At 41.7% G+C, this 18,321-nt stretch overlaps 1 protein-coding gene across 4 annotated transcripts; it reads right to left on the reverse strand.

The window, feature by feature from the left end:
* Positions 1-1,685: 1,685 nt before the first annotated feature.
* On the reverse strand, positions 1,686-18,055 carry LOC132646054 (zinc finger protein 431-like). 4 transcript variants are annotated; one of them, XM_060371224.1, is made up of 4 exons: positions 17,938-18,055; positions 4,221-4,347; positions 3,966-4,026; positions 1,686-3,428 (listed from the first exon to the last, which is right to left on the reverse strand). In XM_060371224.1, exons 1-4 carry the CDS (start codon positions 17,938-17,940, stop codon positions 2,123-2,125), a joined length of 1,497 nt encoding a protein of 498 aa, XP_060227207.1. In that variant the 5' UTR covers positions 17,941-18,055; the 3' UTR covers positions 1,686-2,122. The 4 variants fall into 4 exon arrangements, with proteins under 4 accessions (XP_060227207.1, XP_060227208.1, XP_060227209.1 ...); XM_060371225.1 differs by lacking the exon at positions 17,938-18,055 and adding an exon at positions 17,811-17,937; XM_060371226.1 differs by lacking the exon at positions 3,966-4,026.
* Positions 18,056-18,321: the final 266 nt, after the last annotated feature.

Raw genomic sequence — 18,321 nt, forward strand, 5'->3', positions numbered from 1 at the left:
TCCTTCCTTCCTTCCTTCCTTCCTTCCTTCCTTCCTTCCATTCTTATTTTGAGACAAAATATAGGGAGAAAAAAAGAAAACAAACTGAAACCAGAAAAATCTCCTCTGGGAGCAAAACAGGCAATACCCCAGCAGTAGTAGCCACAATAAATGTTTTGCTGGTATCTTGAAACAAATATTCCTTCGTTCCCTGCTGTTTCCCCTACAGCATTTGAAATCAAATTTCCAACTCTGCCTAGCCTCACATATGGGTGCCACTTGTAGCAGGCATTTGCTACTTTGTGAATTCTTCTTTCTTCCACTCTTCTCCACTCCTTTTCTTCTTCCTTTTCAACTCCTCTAACACTAGGTAGGAGAGAAAAAAAATCATAAAGAGAAAAGGAAGCAACTTTAACATTAGACTACTTCCTGCTGATTAGGGATGTTAGGTTCCTTGAGGAAAGGTTGATCTTCAGTGTCAGGATATCTAATTTCTTTGTCTTGTTTCTTTTTGCACGACTACTTAACAACAGCAACCAACAACATCCAACTACTAACCAGCAACTCATACCGCCTCTGACAAAATCACACTTCTGCTAAAGTATGAGGCAAATCATAGTCACCTACTGTGAAGAAGCTCCATGTACCCACACTTGGGATTAAAACAAAAACATAGTCCCATATTATTTCTGTTTTTTAAAAAAGAAACCTAAATTACAAAATTCTCACCTCATCCAGATACTATTAGAAAAAGACCCATAATAGGAGCTATGATTGATTGGTTTAGGATTTTGTTGTTGTTGCTTTTGGGTTTTGTTTGTTGTTTTGAATTTTTTTGAGACAGGGTCTCTCTACATAAGTATGCTATCCTGAAACTCACTATGTGGCCCATGCTGGCCTGAAACTCAGAAAAAGCCATCTGCTTCTATTGCTGAGATTACAGGTGTCCAAACACTACACCTAGCTGAGATGTTTTGAAAATGACCTATCTTTGAATCAGAGTTCAATGAAAAGATAATGTAAGCTTCAAACAGGAACCAACATTGTTTTAATGAACAGAATCACTTCTTGGAATACTAAAATGCATTAATTATGACTGGTAAATAGTTTCTTACATGAGCAATATTTTGGTTTCTTTGTTTTCTTAATTTCATCTTTAATACATTTTACCTGTGTGTATATAGCTGTGCTGTGTTGTGCACATGCCATCAGAAGACAATTTACGGGTATCTATTCCCTAGTTCTCCTAGAAGAGTTCTAAAGATCAAACTCAGGTAGTTAGCAAGTACTTTCAACTGGTAAGTGAACTCATTGTCTCTTATTCAAGTTTCAAAAATATGTATGTATGTGTTGGCTAGTGTATGCATATGTGACAGCCCAGGTGCAGTAATCAGAGAAAAACTTGTCTGAGTAATGCGGGTCTCCATATTACATATAAACTCAGGTCACCTGGCTTAGCAGTGCCGCCTTTACCCACTGAGACAATTCTTTCCCATTCACTGTGTTTCTGAGGAAGTGTTAAGAACAAGTATTAATTCCTCAGAATAAACAAATGTAACCCATAAAATGATGTTAGTATAAAGTCATTTTCTTTTGCAAATAGGTTTTATTATAGTGTTCCCCTATCCTTATAATTTATAAACAAATTACAATATTTTATTTTATAATATTTGTATTATAAACAAAATACAAATAAACAAATAAAATACTTTACAAACAATATTTTAATGATGAAATGGCTCTACTGATTTTACATAAGCCCCAGTGAAGTGGTTCAGTGGGAAAAATGTGCTTCTGTGCAAGGCTTTCCTGCATTTATTAGATTCAAGGTGTTTCTCTGAGTAGGAATTCTTTTATGGCTCTGTAACATGCAGAGACATCATTACAGTGATTACATTCTTAGGGTTTCTCTCAAGTGTGAGTTCTTTGATGTGTTTGAAGAGTACACTAATGTACCAAAGCTTACTGCATCAATTACATTCAAAGGGTTTCTCTCCAGTATGACATTTTTGTGATAACGAAGATTACTGTGACATACAAAGCCTTGTCCACATTGACTGCACTCAGAGATTCTTTCCAGTATGATTTCTTTTACGCATTTGAAGATGACAGGACATGCACAGGCTTTGCTGCAGTGATTACATTAATTAGGTTTCTCAACAGTATGATGCTTTTCATGATTTCGAATACTACTACGACTTGCAAAGGCTTTACCACATTGATTACACTCATAGGGTTTCTCTCCACTATGACTTCTTTTATGTATTTGAAGACTGAAGTGACGTGTAAAGGCTTTACTGCACTGAGTACATTTATAAGGTTTCTCTCCAGTGTGAGTTCGTTCATGCCTCTGAAGACTAATGCAATGTAGAAACGCTTTTCCACACTGATTACACTCATAGGGTTTCTCTCCAGTGTGACTTCTTTCATGTATATGAAGATCACTGCGACGTGCAAAGGCTTTACTGCACTGAGTACATTTATAAGGTTTCTCTCCAGTGTGAGTTCTTTCATGTTTTTGAAGACTGCTACGACATGCAAAGGCTTTGCCACACTCATTACAATCATAGGGTTTCTCTCCAGTATGAGTTCTTTTGTGTATTAGAAGATTACTGCGACATGCAAATGCTTTACCACAATCGTTGCAAAGATAGGGTTTCTCTCCTGTATGAGTTCTTTCGTGTATTTGAAGAGAACTGTGACTTGGAAAGGCTTTACCACAGTGCTCACATTCATAGGGTTTCTCTACAGTATGACTTCTTTCATGTATAGAAAGATTATTCCAATATGCAAAGGCTTTACCACATTGAGTACATTCATATGGTTTCTCAAGAGTATGATGTTCTTTATGATTTTGAAGACTTCTATGACGCGCGAAAGTTTTACCACATTGATCACACTCATAGAATTTTTCTCTAGTATGACTTCTTTCATGTTTGTGAAGAACACTGCTATATGCAAAGGCTTTACCACACTCATTGCAATCATAGGGTTTCTCTCCTGTATGAGTTCTTTTGTGTCTTTGAAGATTACTGCGACATGCGAATGTTTTACCACACTCATTGCAATTATAGGGTTTCTCTCCCGTATGAGTTCTTTTGTGTCTATAAAGATTACTGTGACATGAAAATGCTTTACCACATTCATTACAATCATAGGGTTTCTTTCTCATATGACTTCTTTTGTGTATTTGAAGAGAACTGTGACTTGGAAAGGATTTACAACAGTGATTACATCCATAAGGCTTTTTTTTAGTATGATTTTTTTCACTTTTCCGAAGACTACGGAAATTTGCAAGGATTTGACTCCATTGATTACATTCATAGGGTTCCTCTTCAGTGTGGATTCTTTCAAATATTTGAAGAAAACTGTTCTGTGTAAAGGCACACTGCTTCTTTTCACATCTCTTATGCTCACAAGGCTTGTATCCACAGTGACAGATGTTATACCTATTAAAGGAGAAATAACAAGGAAGAGGTTTTCATAGGCATGTGCTATAGGGATTAACGTTTCTCCATGGCTACAACCTCCTTGCCTCCCATAAACCATTCCTCTCACTAAACTGTAGAAAGTCATTATAAGTGTATGAATAACATTAGCTTTACTAATGAACTATATGCTTATAAAAAGTCTTGGACATACACTAAACCCCTCATCAACGTATATGCTTTTTATGATATTTGAATGGTTTGAAACTAAATGGATTGACAAGAATTTTTTTTTTCTTTTTGAGAAAGGATTTCTCTGTGTAGCCCTAAAATAGTGTCATGTGTTAAGATATTGTTTCCTTGTCTTGTTTCTTAGAGGATTGCCTTGCAATTACAGGTCAGCTACATGAAATTGAAGTACATGGTCTTCTGAGTATTTAATAATCATCAATATACATAAAACTGTGCTTATTTACACTGCTGTTTTTCTTTAAAACTTCAGGGCACATTAAAATTTCATCAGTGATACATTTCTATCAGCTTGCACATGAAATTTACCTTTCATGTCTTCTAGAGTTTTGACAATGTCCTTTAATATTGTGGTCTTCCAGTTTGTAGCCTAAAATATAGTACAAGAAAATTTACTATATATTATTCAATATTATGCAAATTTTAAGTTAGTATATTTGAAATATGAACCTTAGAACCATGTCTGATTCTTCTTCTTTCACAATTGAAATCACAGAAGTGTGTCAATAACCCAGAAATGCTTGTCCCCTTGTTTAGAAAGTGAAAGAAAACTAGCATGCCTACCTATAGCAGTGAGGTTCCAGTAGGTCTCCAGCATCACATCTTTGTAGAGACTCTTCTGGGAAGAATCCAATAAAGCCCATTCTTCAAGAGTGAAGTTCACATGCACATCTTCATAGGTCACTGCATCCTAAAATATCCCATAAATGTACATTATAGAAATAGTGAGATTTACTGATTGTAAATGTACATTTCATTGACAATATATTCACATAATTTATAATATATTTACTCCCCTCATTTATTCTATGTCACAGACTTACAAATGCAGTCACCAAGTAATTTTCAAAGGAAACAGAAAAGGAGGATCATGTCTTTCATTGTCGGGCCCACTGAATTCCATATGGCATTGCCAGAGAAATGACAACAGAGAGACAGTACACAGAGACACTCAAACAGATCAGCACTTGAGTGTACATTAGCAAAATTGTACCAAAATCCTTAACTTCAAAAAAGGATAAACTAGGTGGATGTGGTGACACACACCTTTAATCCCAGAACTTAGGAGGCAAAGTGGGTGAATCTCTGTGGCTTCTAGGCCACCCTAGTTTACGTAGTAATTTCCATGACAGTCAGAGCTACATAGTGAGACCCCGTCTCACAAAAACAAACAAACAGGAGAGAAAGCACTCAGGGGCTCACTCAAAATGTCTCCAGGGGGTTAAACATTCATCCCAGCTCAATACTAGACTATCAGAAAACTGGAGTGCCTCACTTTAAACTGTAAGGGAAATGCAATAGTCCTATAAAAGAATGCATTTTTAATTAGTTACAGTCTGACATATAAAAGAGTTCTGAAAAATACTAGCAAATAAATATAGATCCAAAATGAAAACCAAAAAGTATAGGCAAGAAAGATGAGTCAACAGTTAAGATCACCTGTCGCTTTTACAGAGGATCTGGATCAATCCTCAACACTCACAACCATTCATAATTCCAGGTTAGAAAATTCCAATGCTCTCTTCTGACTTCAGTGAACACCAGGCACGTAAGTGGTATACATCCACAAATACGTATATATGTCTGTGTGATGTTTATGCAAAAGACTCATGCACATTTTTTAAAAATCAAAAACATGCATAAAGGTAGGGAGAATGTTAAACAATTTATGACATTAATACTGATTCTAAAGAATTTTAATCAGTATTAATGTCATGAATTGATACCATTCTGGTGAAAGAAATAAAATCCACTGCTAAAATTTAAAAGTCAAGATGTGAGTAAAGCTCAGCACAAGAGTAAATACTTGACATGTAAAAAACCTAATTCCATCAGCCAAAAATATAAAAATAAAGAATATAAGGCTTGAAAAGGAGCATGGCAAGGAAAAGCAATTGCTTCTGTTTTATCTTATGCTTTTAGGGACAGAGTCTGTAATGGTGGTGAGGGTGTGGCTGCATGAGAAGGAAGTGGGCTGCTCAGTTTGAACCACCAGAAAACATACAAATAAGATGAATTTGTGGCGAGTGAATAAACACTGAAAGCCCATCCCAAGAGACTAACTTCCTCCAGAAGGGATCCTCCTCCTAAAATTCCCATAGCACCCCAATTAAAGGCGCAAACATAATAGAAATGCTCAAAGATATCATCCTACCTTGGAGATTTTTCATTCAACCATCACATTTTGACACAGGTCATTATAGGCTCTCATCAACCCATGCAAATGTCCACATTATGGAACAGTCCCAACACTGTTCCAATGTCCAAACTTTCTTCAGAAACTCAAGGCAGGATATTGACTGTGACATTATGGAAAAGCAAGCAAACAAACAAACAAACAAAAAACACCTATATTTTCCCAACACACAATGGAATGGAATCCATATTTCCTTTTCAATGGAGAACAGATTGGACTAAGGCAAGACTGAATCCCTGCTGGGCAAAAGCCAAATCTTACAGTGTATCAGACACCTGGGAATTTAGTTTCAAAGGACTTAGATGGCTCTTTCTCTTCTCAACTTCTCATCTTTGCTCTTGGTTTCATAAAAAATGGGGGAGGGTAAAGGTCATGTGACTTCTTGGTTGCTATAATCACATGTCATAAACCAAATGTCAATACCCATAAATTTCCTGGTGTCACTGAGCCCTAAGGAGATTATGCCATTAACACTAAAAGGAGACATAAGACTGCCATGCTATGTGTTTGCTTTTTTCACACACTGTTTTATCAGATGTCTTTACTGGTTTGGTCAGCCAAATGTAGAATTCTCTTAGCCATGTGCCTCTAACAAATAGCTAGGTATCAAAGGCAGCTCCTAATGTTCTATGATGCTTAGATGTCAAAGAGTCATGTGAGTTTGCATCAACTTGGAAAAGCAATATCCCAAGGGAACCAAAAGAACAGATTGCTGGGTGCTAGAAAAGGGATAGTTATGAAGCCTGAGGCTGTGGATACAGGCCAACCTGGGTCCTAATGCCTCACCTCCCTCACCTGCCTATGCCTTTTTTTTTCCTCCTCTGTTCCACCTGTTATAATCCATTCTTTTGTCTGCCCAAGTGTTTTTCAGTTGCTCTGACATAAACAAGCTATGGAAAAATAACATTTTAGCTGGTTTCCTTTTTTATTATTTTAGATGTTTTTTTTGTATTCTATATCCTACAGTCTTTAAACTATGTGTGAGTACTTAATCCTGGACTAGATTTTGGGGGAGGGGAAGAAAAGGTTTATTTCACTCAAAGTTTCATATAACAGTTCACCATAAAAAACAGTGAGGGCAGAAACTCAAGCAGGGCAGGAAACTGGACACAGAAGCTGATGCAGAGGCAAGGAGGGTACTGCTTCCTAGCTTGCTCAGATGGCTTTCTTACAGAACCCCAGACCACCAGCCCCTGGCTGACACAATTCCAAATGGGCTGGACCCTCACCAGTTAATCACTGTAAGAAAATGTCCCATGGCCACTTTTTACTCTTTGTGAATTTCACATCATGCATCCCAGTTCCACTCATCTCCATGTCCCTTCACATTGGCCTTCCCTTGCAACCTCCCTCAAAAAAAAAAATCTTGTAGAAGCTGTAGTGTGTCCCATTGTATCCCACAGTCTACCCTTTTGTCCACACATCTTTACTTGTAAGTGCTCGCTGCAATGAGTCATAGGTCTGGTTTGAGTCCTCTGGCTTCTACCACACTATCAATACTGGATCCTTTCCAGGACTCCTCTCAGATGTCCTATTGTTGTTTTGTGTCACGGAAATCCCATAGCTTTGGATCTGCAGGAACCATCCCTTCATGTGCTAAAGCAGTTAACAGATGAGATAGATGTTAGGTTGGGCTAACTCATAGCCCTAGATCTGGCCCTGGGTGGTAGCTGAGCTGGTCAGCCCGCTAGCTCTCCCATACCCACCAGGATAGGTTCTCCAGCACTGCCCCAGCTAGCTCACCCAATGCCACAGCTGGCAAGGGACAGGCCTAGCTCTCCTGTCCTCAGTACCAGCTCACCCAAGTCCCCACCACCAGGGCCAGCTTTACTGTGCTTGCCTGGGGGAAGTATACAGATGGCCCTAAGCACTGCAGCCTGCAAGGGGTGGGGCAGCTCTCCCAATTGCTGCAGCCAGTGAGGGGCAGGGACAGCTCTACAAGCCCTTGCATAGAAACATGGTCCCAAGTGGCAGCCCAGACAAGAAAACTCAGCATGGGCTCTGGTCATGGTATGGGCCATGGACATCCACACAGTCCCCTGCTGCTCCATGGCCTTGGGCCTGGACATAGCTCTCAGTAGCAGCACAGGCCAGCTCTTCACCGTGGCCTCAGGTGGTATCACATCCTACTCACATCAGGCTGTTCCTCTCCACTTTTGCGTCTCCAGATCCACTTTTCTTCACAGTACACAATCAGTTCTGCTTCCCTTTTTCTCACATCTCTCCACCCCATACTTGTACATCATAATGGCTCACGCTGTGGGCAGGCCACATGGTGGGCAGGGTCTCTAAATGTCTTCCCCCTGTGTGCTTTGTGTGGCAGTGAGCAGAGCTCTTCATGTTGGAATCAAAGAAATGAGATTTATTGTAAGTACTGCCATTTTGTTTCCAGACTCCTTTTTGATCAAGAGGGGAAATTAAGTTTAAGTTCCCAGGTTCTAGGGGAGCTGAGAACTTTCCAGATGGCTCACCAACTTCCTCCTTCTTCTTTTGGTCCTCAAAACATAATGATTGTTTTGAACCACCAAACAACAAATGATTCTAAGAAATGAAAAACTGTAACTGCATCTTGACACAGATGTTTGTGGGCTTTGTGATTTTTCTGCTTAGTGACTAAGATGAAAGGTCAGGGATGCAGTCAGCTCCCGAGTCTGTGCTGCTGTCCCCGACTGGTCAGTTTTCGTTGCCTAATTGAAATAAAAATCTTGCTTTGTGTGGACTCTTGTGCCTGCTTGGATTGTTTTGTATTTTTAGACCCTAATATTTGGAGGGTTGGCTGGGAACCAAATGCCTACCCACCTGAGCCACAAAACCCACTTGGCAGCACCTGAGACTTTTTTCAGTAATCTGTTTCTCCTGAGACAAGCCTTTATTCTGGTTTCTAGTTGGTGTCACCTGGGACACAAGAAAGGAGAAAATGGACACAGTACTGCTCAGAGGTCAGAGGTGGATGGGAGGTGTCCTGGCCCTTCACTAGTTCCCACTAAGGAAACACTTGCTTCTGCAGGTCTGCCCATGTCTGTCAGTTTGTGTTTGTAGTGTCATCTAGTTTGATTGTTGTTCTATGTTTCACATTCAGAGAAATGGTCCAAACTTCATCTGCCAGGTGTTCATTCCTTGACTTGGTGTTACCTATTTCAAGGATATTCAGAGGGGAAAAGTGGCTAAAAATTAACACCACAGCTAAACACCAGAAAATATAAAATTTCTATCTTATGATGCAGTAGATCAATAACCTTAAGCAGTCTGATAAGGAACTTGAAACAGTTTCTCAATCTATGTATGGGTCGTAACCCTTTGGGGGGGTCAAAAGACCTTTGGATGTTTATTTTATGACTGGGGTCACCACACATTAAAACAACAACAACAACAACAAGTATGTTAAGTAGTTTCAGCATTAAAAAAAATTAGAACCACTAACAATTCATCTTGGAACACACTAAAGATAACTAAAAGCTTTTTTTCAGGCAACAGGTCAATTAGGCAGAACTACACCAATTTGTCCAACTTTTCAGTTCAACTAATTCTAATTTGGTTTGCTCTACTCTCTGGACCCTAAAATGTGTATTTATCAGTACACTTACCAATCATCTAAAATTGATTATCTGACTAATCACTGATAAGCCCAACAGCAGGAAAAACTGGAAAACTTTCAACCTCCTTCCTGCCACCTTCCTCTCTCTATTCTGACTACAAGACCTTGCAGGGGACAATGGACTTTGATTTTTACATGGGTTCCTCTGCATTCACAACTCCCCAGTAAAAGCCTGGGCTCTATTAAAACATTCAGTCCCTGTCTCTTTCTTCTTTTTGCTGACCTGAATACCTTACTCCCAGCACTGGGCAGCAGACCCAGTTTTAGGTGTTCAAAACAATTCTCAATGACATAGTGCAAGACAAACCTGGTATACTATGTTGGATTGTTTTGTGCCATAGGGTGAAGTCATCTGAGACGAGGGAACCTCAATTCAGAAAATGCCTCTATAAGACTGGGTTGTAGGGAGGCTGCTAAGACTTTTTTTTAAATTGGTGATTAATAGGGAGGGCCCTGTCCATTGTGAGTGGCATCATCCCTGGGTTGGTAGCCCAGGCTGAGCAGACCACAGGGAGCAAGCCAGTAAGCAGGCCCCTCTATGACCTCTACATCAGCTCCTGCCTCCAGGTTCATGCCTTGTTTTAGTTCCTATCATGACTTCCATCAATGATGAACAGTGATGTGGAGCAAATAAGTCCTTTCCTCCCCAACTTTCTCTTTGGTCATGGTGTTTCATCACAGCAACATAAAAGCTAACTAAGACACCTACATGACACATTGCTCTACAAATAATGAAACACCACTTGAGGAAAATCAAATGAAGTTCTTAATAATTCAGAAACACTGGGGAATAGAAGCAGATAAAGATTAGAACAGTGATCAATGCACGAAAATCAAAGTTTAAAAGTGATACTGTGGTAGTTTAAAATGAGATTGGCCCCCACTGGCTCATATGTTTGAATGCTTGGTCAAGGAGATTAAAAGTTTAAAGAAAAGTCTGATGTTAAATGGAAAAAGGGAGTAAGGATCTCAGGTCAAGACCTTACCATGCTAAGCTTGCAATTTGTGAATAGGAATTTTTTAAAAGGCTTAAGCAGTGAAAGAAAACACCAACAAGAGAAAGCTGATACAAATGAAATTGAAAAGGCAGAAGTTCTAACCCCAGCAAGCAGCAGAACTTGGAACCTTCAGCCATATGGGTCTAGTTTTAGAGTCAAGGATACAAGGGGTTATGGAATCGCCCTCTGCAACTAAGAAAAACCTCTGAGGACATATGTGAGGGGTGTCCTTGCATGGAGATCCAGAAAGGCCTATGCACGAAGTTAGAAGAGTGAATCCTGCATTGACTGGAGGACCCCAAGAAGTTGGAGATGTCAGAGCCAAGGGCTACTAGCAAGAAAGCCTGCTAACAGAAGGTGGACACAGCACAAGACAGAGAAGTAAGTTGAGCAAAGCTGAAAGGAGTTGAAGATCTGGAGAAGGCTTTGACATCAGATATGGAGCAGCAGAGATTAGAGTTTGTCCAGCTGGTGTTTGGTCTTAATTTGGTCCAATATGTACTCACTGTTCTTCCTTTCCTTTCTTTTGGAGTGGTAATGTATATCCTGTACCACTGTGTGTTAAAAGTATGGAATGGCTTTTTAATTTTGAATTTACAAGGATTAATGTTGAGAGATTGCATAAATCTTAGAAGAGACTTTGGAATTTGGAATTTTAAACATTGTTGAGACTGTTGGTAGACTACGAGAAATTCTGAAGTTAGGCTGGCTGCACTTTGCATTATGATACGGTTATAAGCCTGTGGTGGTCAGGGAATAGAATGTAGTGGATTATATAAGAATGGCTCCCATCATATGTCTGAATGCTTAGTCATGAGAGAGTGGCCCTGCTTGAGAGGCATTAGGAGGTGTGGTCTTGTAGAAGGAAGTGTGTCGCTTGGAGTACACTTACAAGTTTCAAGAGCCCAAGCCAGGCCTAGTGGCTTTCTCTCTTCATTCTGCATGCTGTGGCAGGTGACATGTGAGAGGTTGTTAGGCAACCTGAAAGCAGGCTATTAGAATAACATTTCTCCCTTTTTGTTTAAATAAAAAATGGGGAATTAAGAAGGGGTGGTGAGGAGGGAATGGGGATGTTGGGCTGCTTCTCATGCAAGACATGTTAAAGTATATAAACATAGGTTCATTGGAGGCAGCTCTTGGCCACCATGCAAGGGGGGGGGGACAGAACAAAAACAAGAGCACCAAATGTCCAGATTATATAGTAAAGGAGTAGAGGGCAGGGTATGCCAGCCATGCCCGGCAGCAAATAGGGACTGAGGAATCCTGGGAGAACCTGGAGCTGCTTGTCCTGGGTCTGAAGCATACCATTCCCGCCTTTTGTTGATAACAAATGATAAGTAGTGAAGAAATCGTCTTTGCCTACTTTCTGCTAACATTGGGGTGGTGATGTGGAGGCCAAAAGGCTGGAATGTTGGCCGAGTTCAGGAAGAGCAGGCTGTCCTACTTGCTGTTCAGAATCTGAGAACATGTGCAGCTAGGAGGGAAAATGCAGGTCCAGTTGGCACAGTCTGTGAGGCTAGACTGGAGCACCTGTGGAGAGTTGCTTTGGCCCTGTTGTGGAGGTAGGGAACACCTGGACCTGACAGGATTCTGGACCACATATATGGGCAGAAGACAAAGTTAAGTAGGAGAAAGTCCGCTTTTAGGTGCACATTTGAAACTGTTGGCCCCATGGTTTTGGTAGCTGGGGGGGCACCCAAAAACTAGGGAAAGGGAGAGGAATCCCACCCTTCGAGATAGACAGTAGGAGGAAAATGTAGGCTGCTGATTGGCAGTACTTCTCTGGAGTCCATCTGATCTGAGGTGGATGTGGGTAGATTTCCTGTAGTTTACAAGAATCTTTTTAAAGTTTATTAGCATCACCACTGTTTGTAATCTGCAGCGAAATACACACTGTAGAAAAAGAGAGTAGACATATCTTGTGTCATAGAACAGCAGAGGCTTGGGAAATGATTTTGGGTTAAAGCATGAACACTCTCTGAGGTGAGCTCAGGGAAGACAGAGCCTTCTGTGAAGCAGAAGGGGCAAAAGCTCACGTGACCTTAATTTTCAGTATGATTACACACCACGAAAGAAGGGCTTCTTCCCTCTCTCCAGAAGGCTGGATGTATATAAATCTAGCACAGTGAGAGACATTTTTAAGTCTATACTTAAGGACAAACCAAAAGAAATTTAAAATGTTGAGCTTAGAACCATGATAGTGGACCATATAGTGCATTTTTTTTAAAAACTAGAGTTAGATTAGCATAGCAACAGAAAGAAATCTGAAGCATTTTCTGTTATTTTTTTTTTTAATATGTCTTGGTTTTGTCTTACAACTCTCTAGCCCTGAGAGCAACGCAAATCTACTTGCCTTTTAAATAAGAGATCTAGTAGTGAGTAGTTTAGCTACTGAATTGACTAATGAACTGACAGCGTGGATTACCTTGGGATTAGGAGCTAACTTCCTGTCCCTTAGCTGTCAAGCTACCAGCAGCTTAGCCGTCAATGTGATCAGAGGCCTGAGGATAAACTGTAATCTAAATGAATCTACGTATTAATCAAAATGACAGAGATGACTAGGCAGTCCATATCCACTACCTAGACAGTTGACTCATGTTCCCAAAGTCTCCATGGCAATGTGGGCAAAGGCAGTCTAGCCAACAGGTGCAGAAGGGGAGAAGCTTTTTCTACGGAGGAAGAACATGAGAGAGACTGAGCTCCCCTCCTTTTCAGCAACCTGAGATAACAACTCTCCGGGTATCCGGTTTGTCCGCACAGTTTAGGCTGGGCCCTAGCAGCTGGTGAGGCATCGGGGGCAGTCGTGTCTGGTGGTTAGCATACCACAATTCAGGGTTGAAGTCATCTGTAGTTATGCCCAAATCTTCTTGGGGACCTTGGGAGTTATTGTTAGGATTTGGGGGTCTCTGTCTATCATAATAAGCTTACCCATGTTAAAATGCCATATTCAGCAGGTGTCTGACAGACTTGAGGGCCAGCATACTTAAGTTAAACAATCTTTTAAATAAGTTATCTGCTCTTAATTACACTTTGCAAACATAAACCACAATGTTATTATCTGTAACTATGTCATATTCTGCAGATTAGTGTTTGAGGACCACTTCTCTCTCAAGTAGGTCTAAACAAATTTTGTTTCTGGTTACTTTTTTGTTTAACTTTAAAAACATGTACAGTATGCAAAATAAAGCTTAATTCTGCAATCAGTCATACTGGTTCTTATCATAACTACAAATATGTTTCCAGACACATTAAAGGATTTGACCATTTTAAGATGACTATTAACTTTCATTTCTTAATTATTAAAGACTAGGACTTTAAGTCTCATCTATGTTCAGTTGGAGCCTTAAAAATCATAAACATAGTCCACAAAGAGAGAACATACCAGTTTCCCGTATGGTTTAGTTTATAAAAAATCTAAAGCCATACTATAGTTTAGTAACATTTGCAAAATAACATGTTTTGAGGCAGTGATTTTTAAACTTTTGAGAGTGAAGATAGAGCATAACCACCAACCTCTAACATTGTAAACAATGGAATGTCTCTAGATTTAATATATTTCAGTGTAAGAGTATCTTTGGAATTATGTCCCATGGTTTAAGACTATCTACGCAGAATTTTAAAATTAGAAACCTTGAGTTATGAGTTCAATTGTATCCTGTTTTTGACCCTGGACTTTAAAACATACCCATGTCTGAGAAGGAGAGAACAATAACCTGTTTTTAGAGTTAGCAATACAGTAGCACAGTATAAAACAACTTTAAAATTACATTTGAATTTATTATGCCAAATCCATTGGCCAGAAAGCCTAGAGCTGAACCCTGAGCACAGGCAGCTGGTGGCAGGAGAAACAGCGTGCATTAATGCATCCAAGAACTAGCAAAGGCATAAGTAGTTAGACATACATTTATAATCCGAATAGACCTTTATAAACATTTAAAAACATTCCCAGATGTGGTTCTATAGATGCTATGAACCTGTGTGTGTATATATAGTTACACATATATATTCTAAATGATAGTTTAAATGTAAAATTTAAATATCATGCCCAATAAGCAAGTTATAAATCTTTAGATAAAATTTCACAGTATAATCTTAAGATATATATTTTTCTTTTGAGAACAGAGTGTAAAGAAATCAGAGAGAAAAGATTTTCTTTATTTTAAGAGTTGGAAAGTACGTTCTTAGGGATAAGACTAAGAATTAGTCTTATCTAAGTTAGAGCAGACCAAGTTTAGAAAAAAAATATATGTGAATCATTTGTCTGTAAGAATTTGGAAATTTGGTACAGCAGTTTCTGACCTTTGAATGGGGCTAGGTTTTTGTAATAAAGAGTCCATTACAGGGGTGGGAAAGAGGGAAAGTGCAAGCTTGGACTCCTGCAGGCTGGCTGTGAGACGGGGAGGGGCCACTGGCTGCAAGCGGGTCCGTGTGGAAAGCAAGCCATGGAGGAGCTGGACTCTTAACCTCAGCAGTGGTCACTGTCTGGGCCAGAATTCCCAGCTTGGCCTGAAGCAGCACGTGGCCGGAGCCGCGTAGTCTCTGCTCCTTTCTGGCTCTGGCCGCTGCGTGCTCAAGTCACACACCGTGGGAGAGAAACCAGGCAGCGTGAAACAGGGTTTGGAGGGAAAAAAAAACAAAGGCATAAAGAAAGGAAAGCTTTTCGTGTTCCCCAGATCACTTGGGCAGTGTGATGAGGCAATTTAAAAGCATCCCAACCGAGCTTGGAGGTCCAAATGGGGGCCACCGTCCCATGGGTGAAAAAGAAATCAGTTGCAAGCCTGACTTTCTGGTGTGCCAGTGGGGTAGGAGGAACGTGGGGGCGGGCGGGAGGGAAGGGGGAACACAGACTAGAAACGAGTCCGTACAGCTGCCTCAAGCAGGTCGCCATGCACTTGCCAGGAACTGAGGGACAAGGTTCCACCTAGCACTAGAAGTTTTGGCGACTGAGAAACACACAGAGAGAGGGAACCATGCTGGTAGGAGGGAAGGTATCATCCTGGGAAGAGACCTGAACGGTGGGCAGGGAAAATCTCCCAGTGAATCAGTCAGCGCCTAGCGATCGGTGGAGCAGAAGGCAAATCTGTTGCAGGCGGCATGACGGGTAAAAGGGGTCCTGGTGTGCCCAGACACTACTGGGAGAGCCCCACCAGCTGCAGCCCCAATATTTACATATTTAAAAAATCCGCTGCAATATATTTGGTATGAGGAAGCTTATTGTGGGAAAGGGGAGAGAAGGAGAGGCGCCCCAGAGAGAGGGAAACTGAGAAAGCAGGAGAGCACACGTGGCATGCCCTTCGCTGTGGCAGGTGATGATGTCAGACGTTGCTAGGTAACCTGGAAGCACGCTATTGGAATACCAAACATAAAATGCCTTTTCTAAAAGCCTGAAGGTGGAGCTGCTCAGGAATTGATGTGCCTTCGCAATGTGAAATCACCCCGCACACTTAAAAATGTGCAAATAAAATTTGCTTCATAATAACAAGTCTCTAGCTCCGGTGGACAGATTTTTCTAACTTACATAACTATATACCACAGACTTAGGCATTCCACTTATGCTGTCAACCTGGTAAACGCTGCTGACTGCCTGTGGTGGGCTGAATAAGAACGGTGCCCACAGGCTCAAAGATTTGACAGAGACTAGGACCCCAAGCCTTGCTGGTGAAAGTGCATCACCAGAAGTGCGCTTTGGAGGTTCAAATGCTCAGGCCAGGCCCAGCGTCTCTCCTCCTGCTGCCTGCTGATCTGGATTTAGAATTCTCAGCAACCTCTCCAGCATCGTGTGTGCCACCATACTCACCACAGTGACGACCATGGGCTGAACCTCTGAAACTGTAAGCCAGCCTTAATTAAACCCTTTCCTTTGGAAGAGCTGCCATGCTCATGGTGTCTTTTCACAGCAACAGAACTCTGACTAAGACACCACCCTGATCTCATGGCTTGCTAAGACCGCTTTCTTATGCAACTCAAGACCACCTGACCAGGGTCGCACCAAACGCAATGGGATGGGCACTATTGTATCATTAATCAAGGAAATACCCTATACATTTGCCCACATGCCAGTCTGACTCCAGCTTGTGTCAAGCTGACCAAATCTAACCATCATTCCTACTGAGTCATCTCCCAGCCTCCAAAGATAGATTTTAAAGCAAATCTCAATTCTCTTAACACTCAGTTTTCAGGATGTGAATGTGAACACACATGTAAAATGTTGAAAATCTGTCAAGTGTAGGACTGGAGAGATGGCTCAGCAGTTAAAACCACTTGCAGAAGACCTAGGTTTGATTCCCAGCACTAACATGGTGGCACAAAAATATCTAGAGATCCTGTTGCAGGGCATCCAATACAGTCTTCTGTGGGCACCAAACACCCAAGTGATAGACACACATATATGGAAGCAAAACACTCATGTATATGAAGGAAATTTAGTAAATTAACAGGCACCCACATCTCTTATATGTCAGCCAGAAATACACAGAAATGTGTCAAATATTTGTAGCCAAAACTATAACTTAGTAATTAAAAAAAAATCAAGAAACTGGATCAAAGGAGAGAAATTCCAAGATTGTAGACAGGAAGCTTCAATATTATTTCAGTCCAGAATCTGAGCTACAGTTCAACAAAACTCCAATAAAAAGTCTCACGATTGCCAGGTAGTATGGCACATGCCTTCAGTCCCAGCACTCAGAAGGCAGAGGCAGGAGGATCTCTGTGAGTTTAAAGCCAGCCTGGTCGAGAGAGAGAAAGATTCAGGACAGACAGAGCTACACAAAGAAACCCTGTCTCCAAAAACCCAAACGTCTAAGGATTTCTGCTATGAACAACAGCAAACTGATAACTTAAGGTCATCTTGAATGAAAACATAACCAACGACTGAACGAATAGCACACAGTGACACCATCTGACTTCAGAACTTCTCATACACCTGCAATAAAGACTGTGCTGTTTGGGAAAGGACAGAAATCAACGGAACATAAGAGAACACTTAGAAACAAAATCACAAGTAATACAGAGTCAATTTTGACACTTCAGGCCAGGAAACCCAGGAAGTCTGAACTTACTAACACACGAGACTGGACCACCGTGCCATCCACATGCAAGTGTGTTAACAACACAGACTTTCCACCGCACAGAATTAACTGCGGACGGAGCCAACACCAAAATGTCAAGTGCCAAGTGCAGAACTTCTAGAAGACACTGGAGAAACTAGGGTCTGCGAGTCAGCAAATCTGCTTCCCTGCCAAGGAAAGCCGCGTGCGCGCGCCCTGAAGGCTGACACGAACGGTTTTCAGGCACCAGCTCCCTCCTCCTATGCTGTGCACAACTGCAGCCAAGGGAACTCAGTCACTCAGAGGTCCCCATTTCACCTGGGAGGTGCCGGGACCTCAGGTGAGCGAGCGGAATCACACCGGGCGCCGCCGGTCCCCGCCCCCGGGGCGAACCCACTCGGGCTCCCGCGGCTCCTCCCCGCGTGGGGACGGCGGCCCCGCTCACCATGGCGCCGACTCCGAGCTCGCCCCGCTCTCCTCGGTTCCCGGCAGCGGTTCACGGGACCAAGGGACATCCTAAGACGCAGAACCCAGCCCACTACACGGCGGACCGGAAGTGCCCGCCTCCATTCTGACTTGCGGGTCGCCTGGAGACCCTGATTGGCTAGTGAGGCCTGAGTGACAGGAGTACTTACCTCTCTTAGAGACTGACTGCTGAGAAGTGTCCCAGCGCGGTAGTTCCCAGCGCTGTGGTTCCCAGCCCTGGCTTCCACCTCACGCACAGACTGTCCCGACCTGCGGAGTTGGGCCTTGCAGTGGAACTTGCGCCTGGACTTCAGGGTCGTCTCTGCACTTTTCCTGCCCTCAGCAGGCACTGCCCCTTCGTTCT

The sequence above is a fragment of the Meriones unguiculatus genome, chromosome 17, assembly GCF_030254825.1.
Source record: "Meriones unguiculatus strain TT.TT164.6M chromosome 17, Bangor_MerUng_6.1, whole genome shotgun sequence".
Lineage (NCBI taxonomy): Eukaryota > Metazoa > Chordata > Mammalia > Rodentia > Muridae > Meriones > Meriones unguiculatus.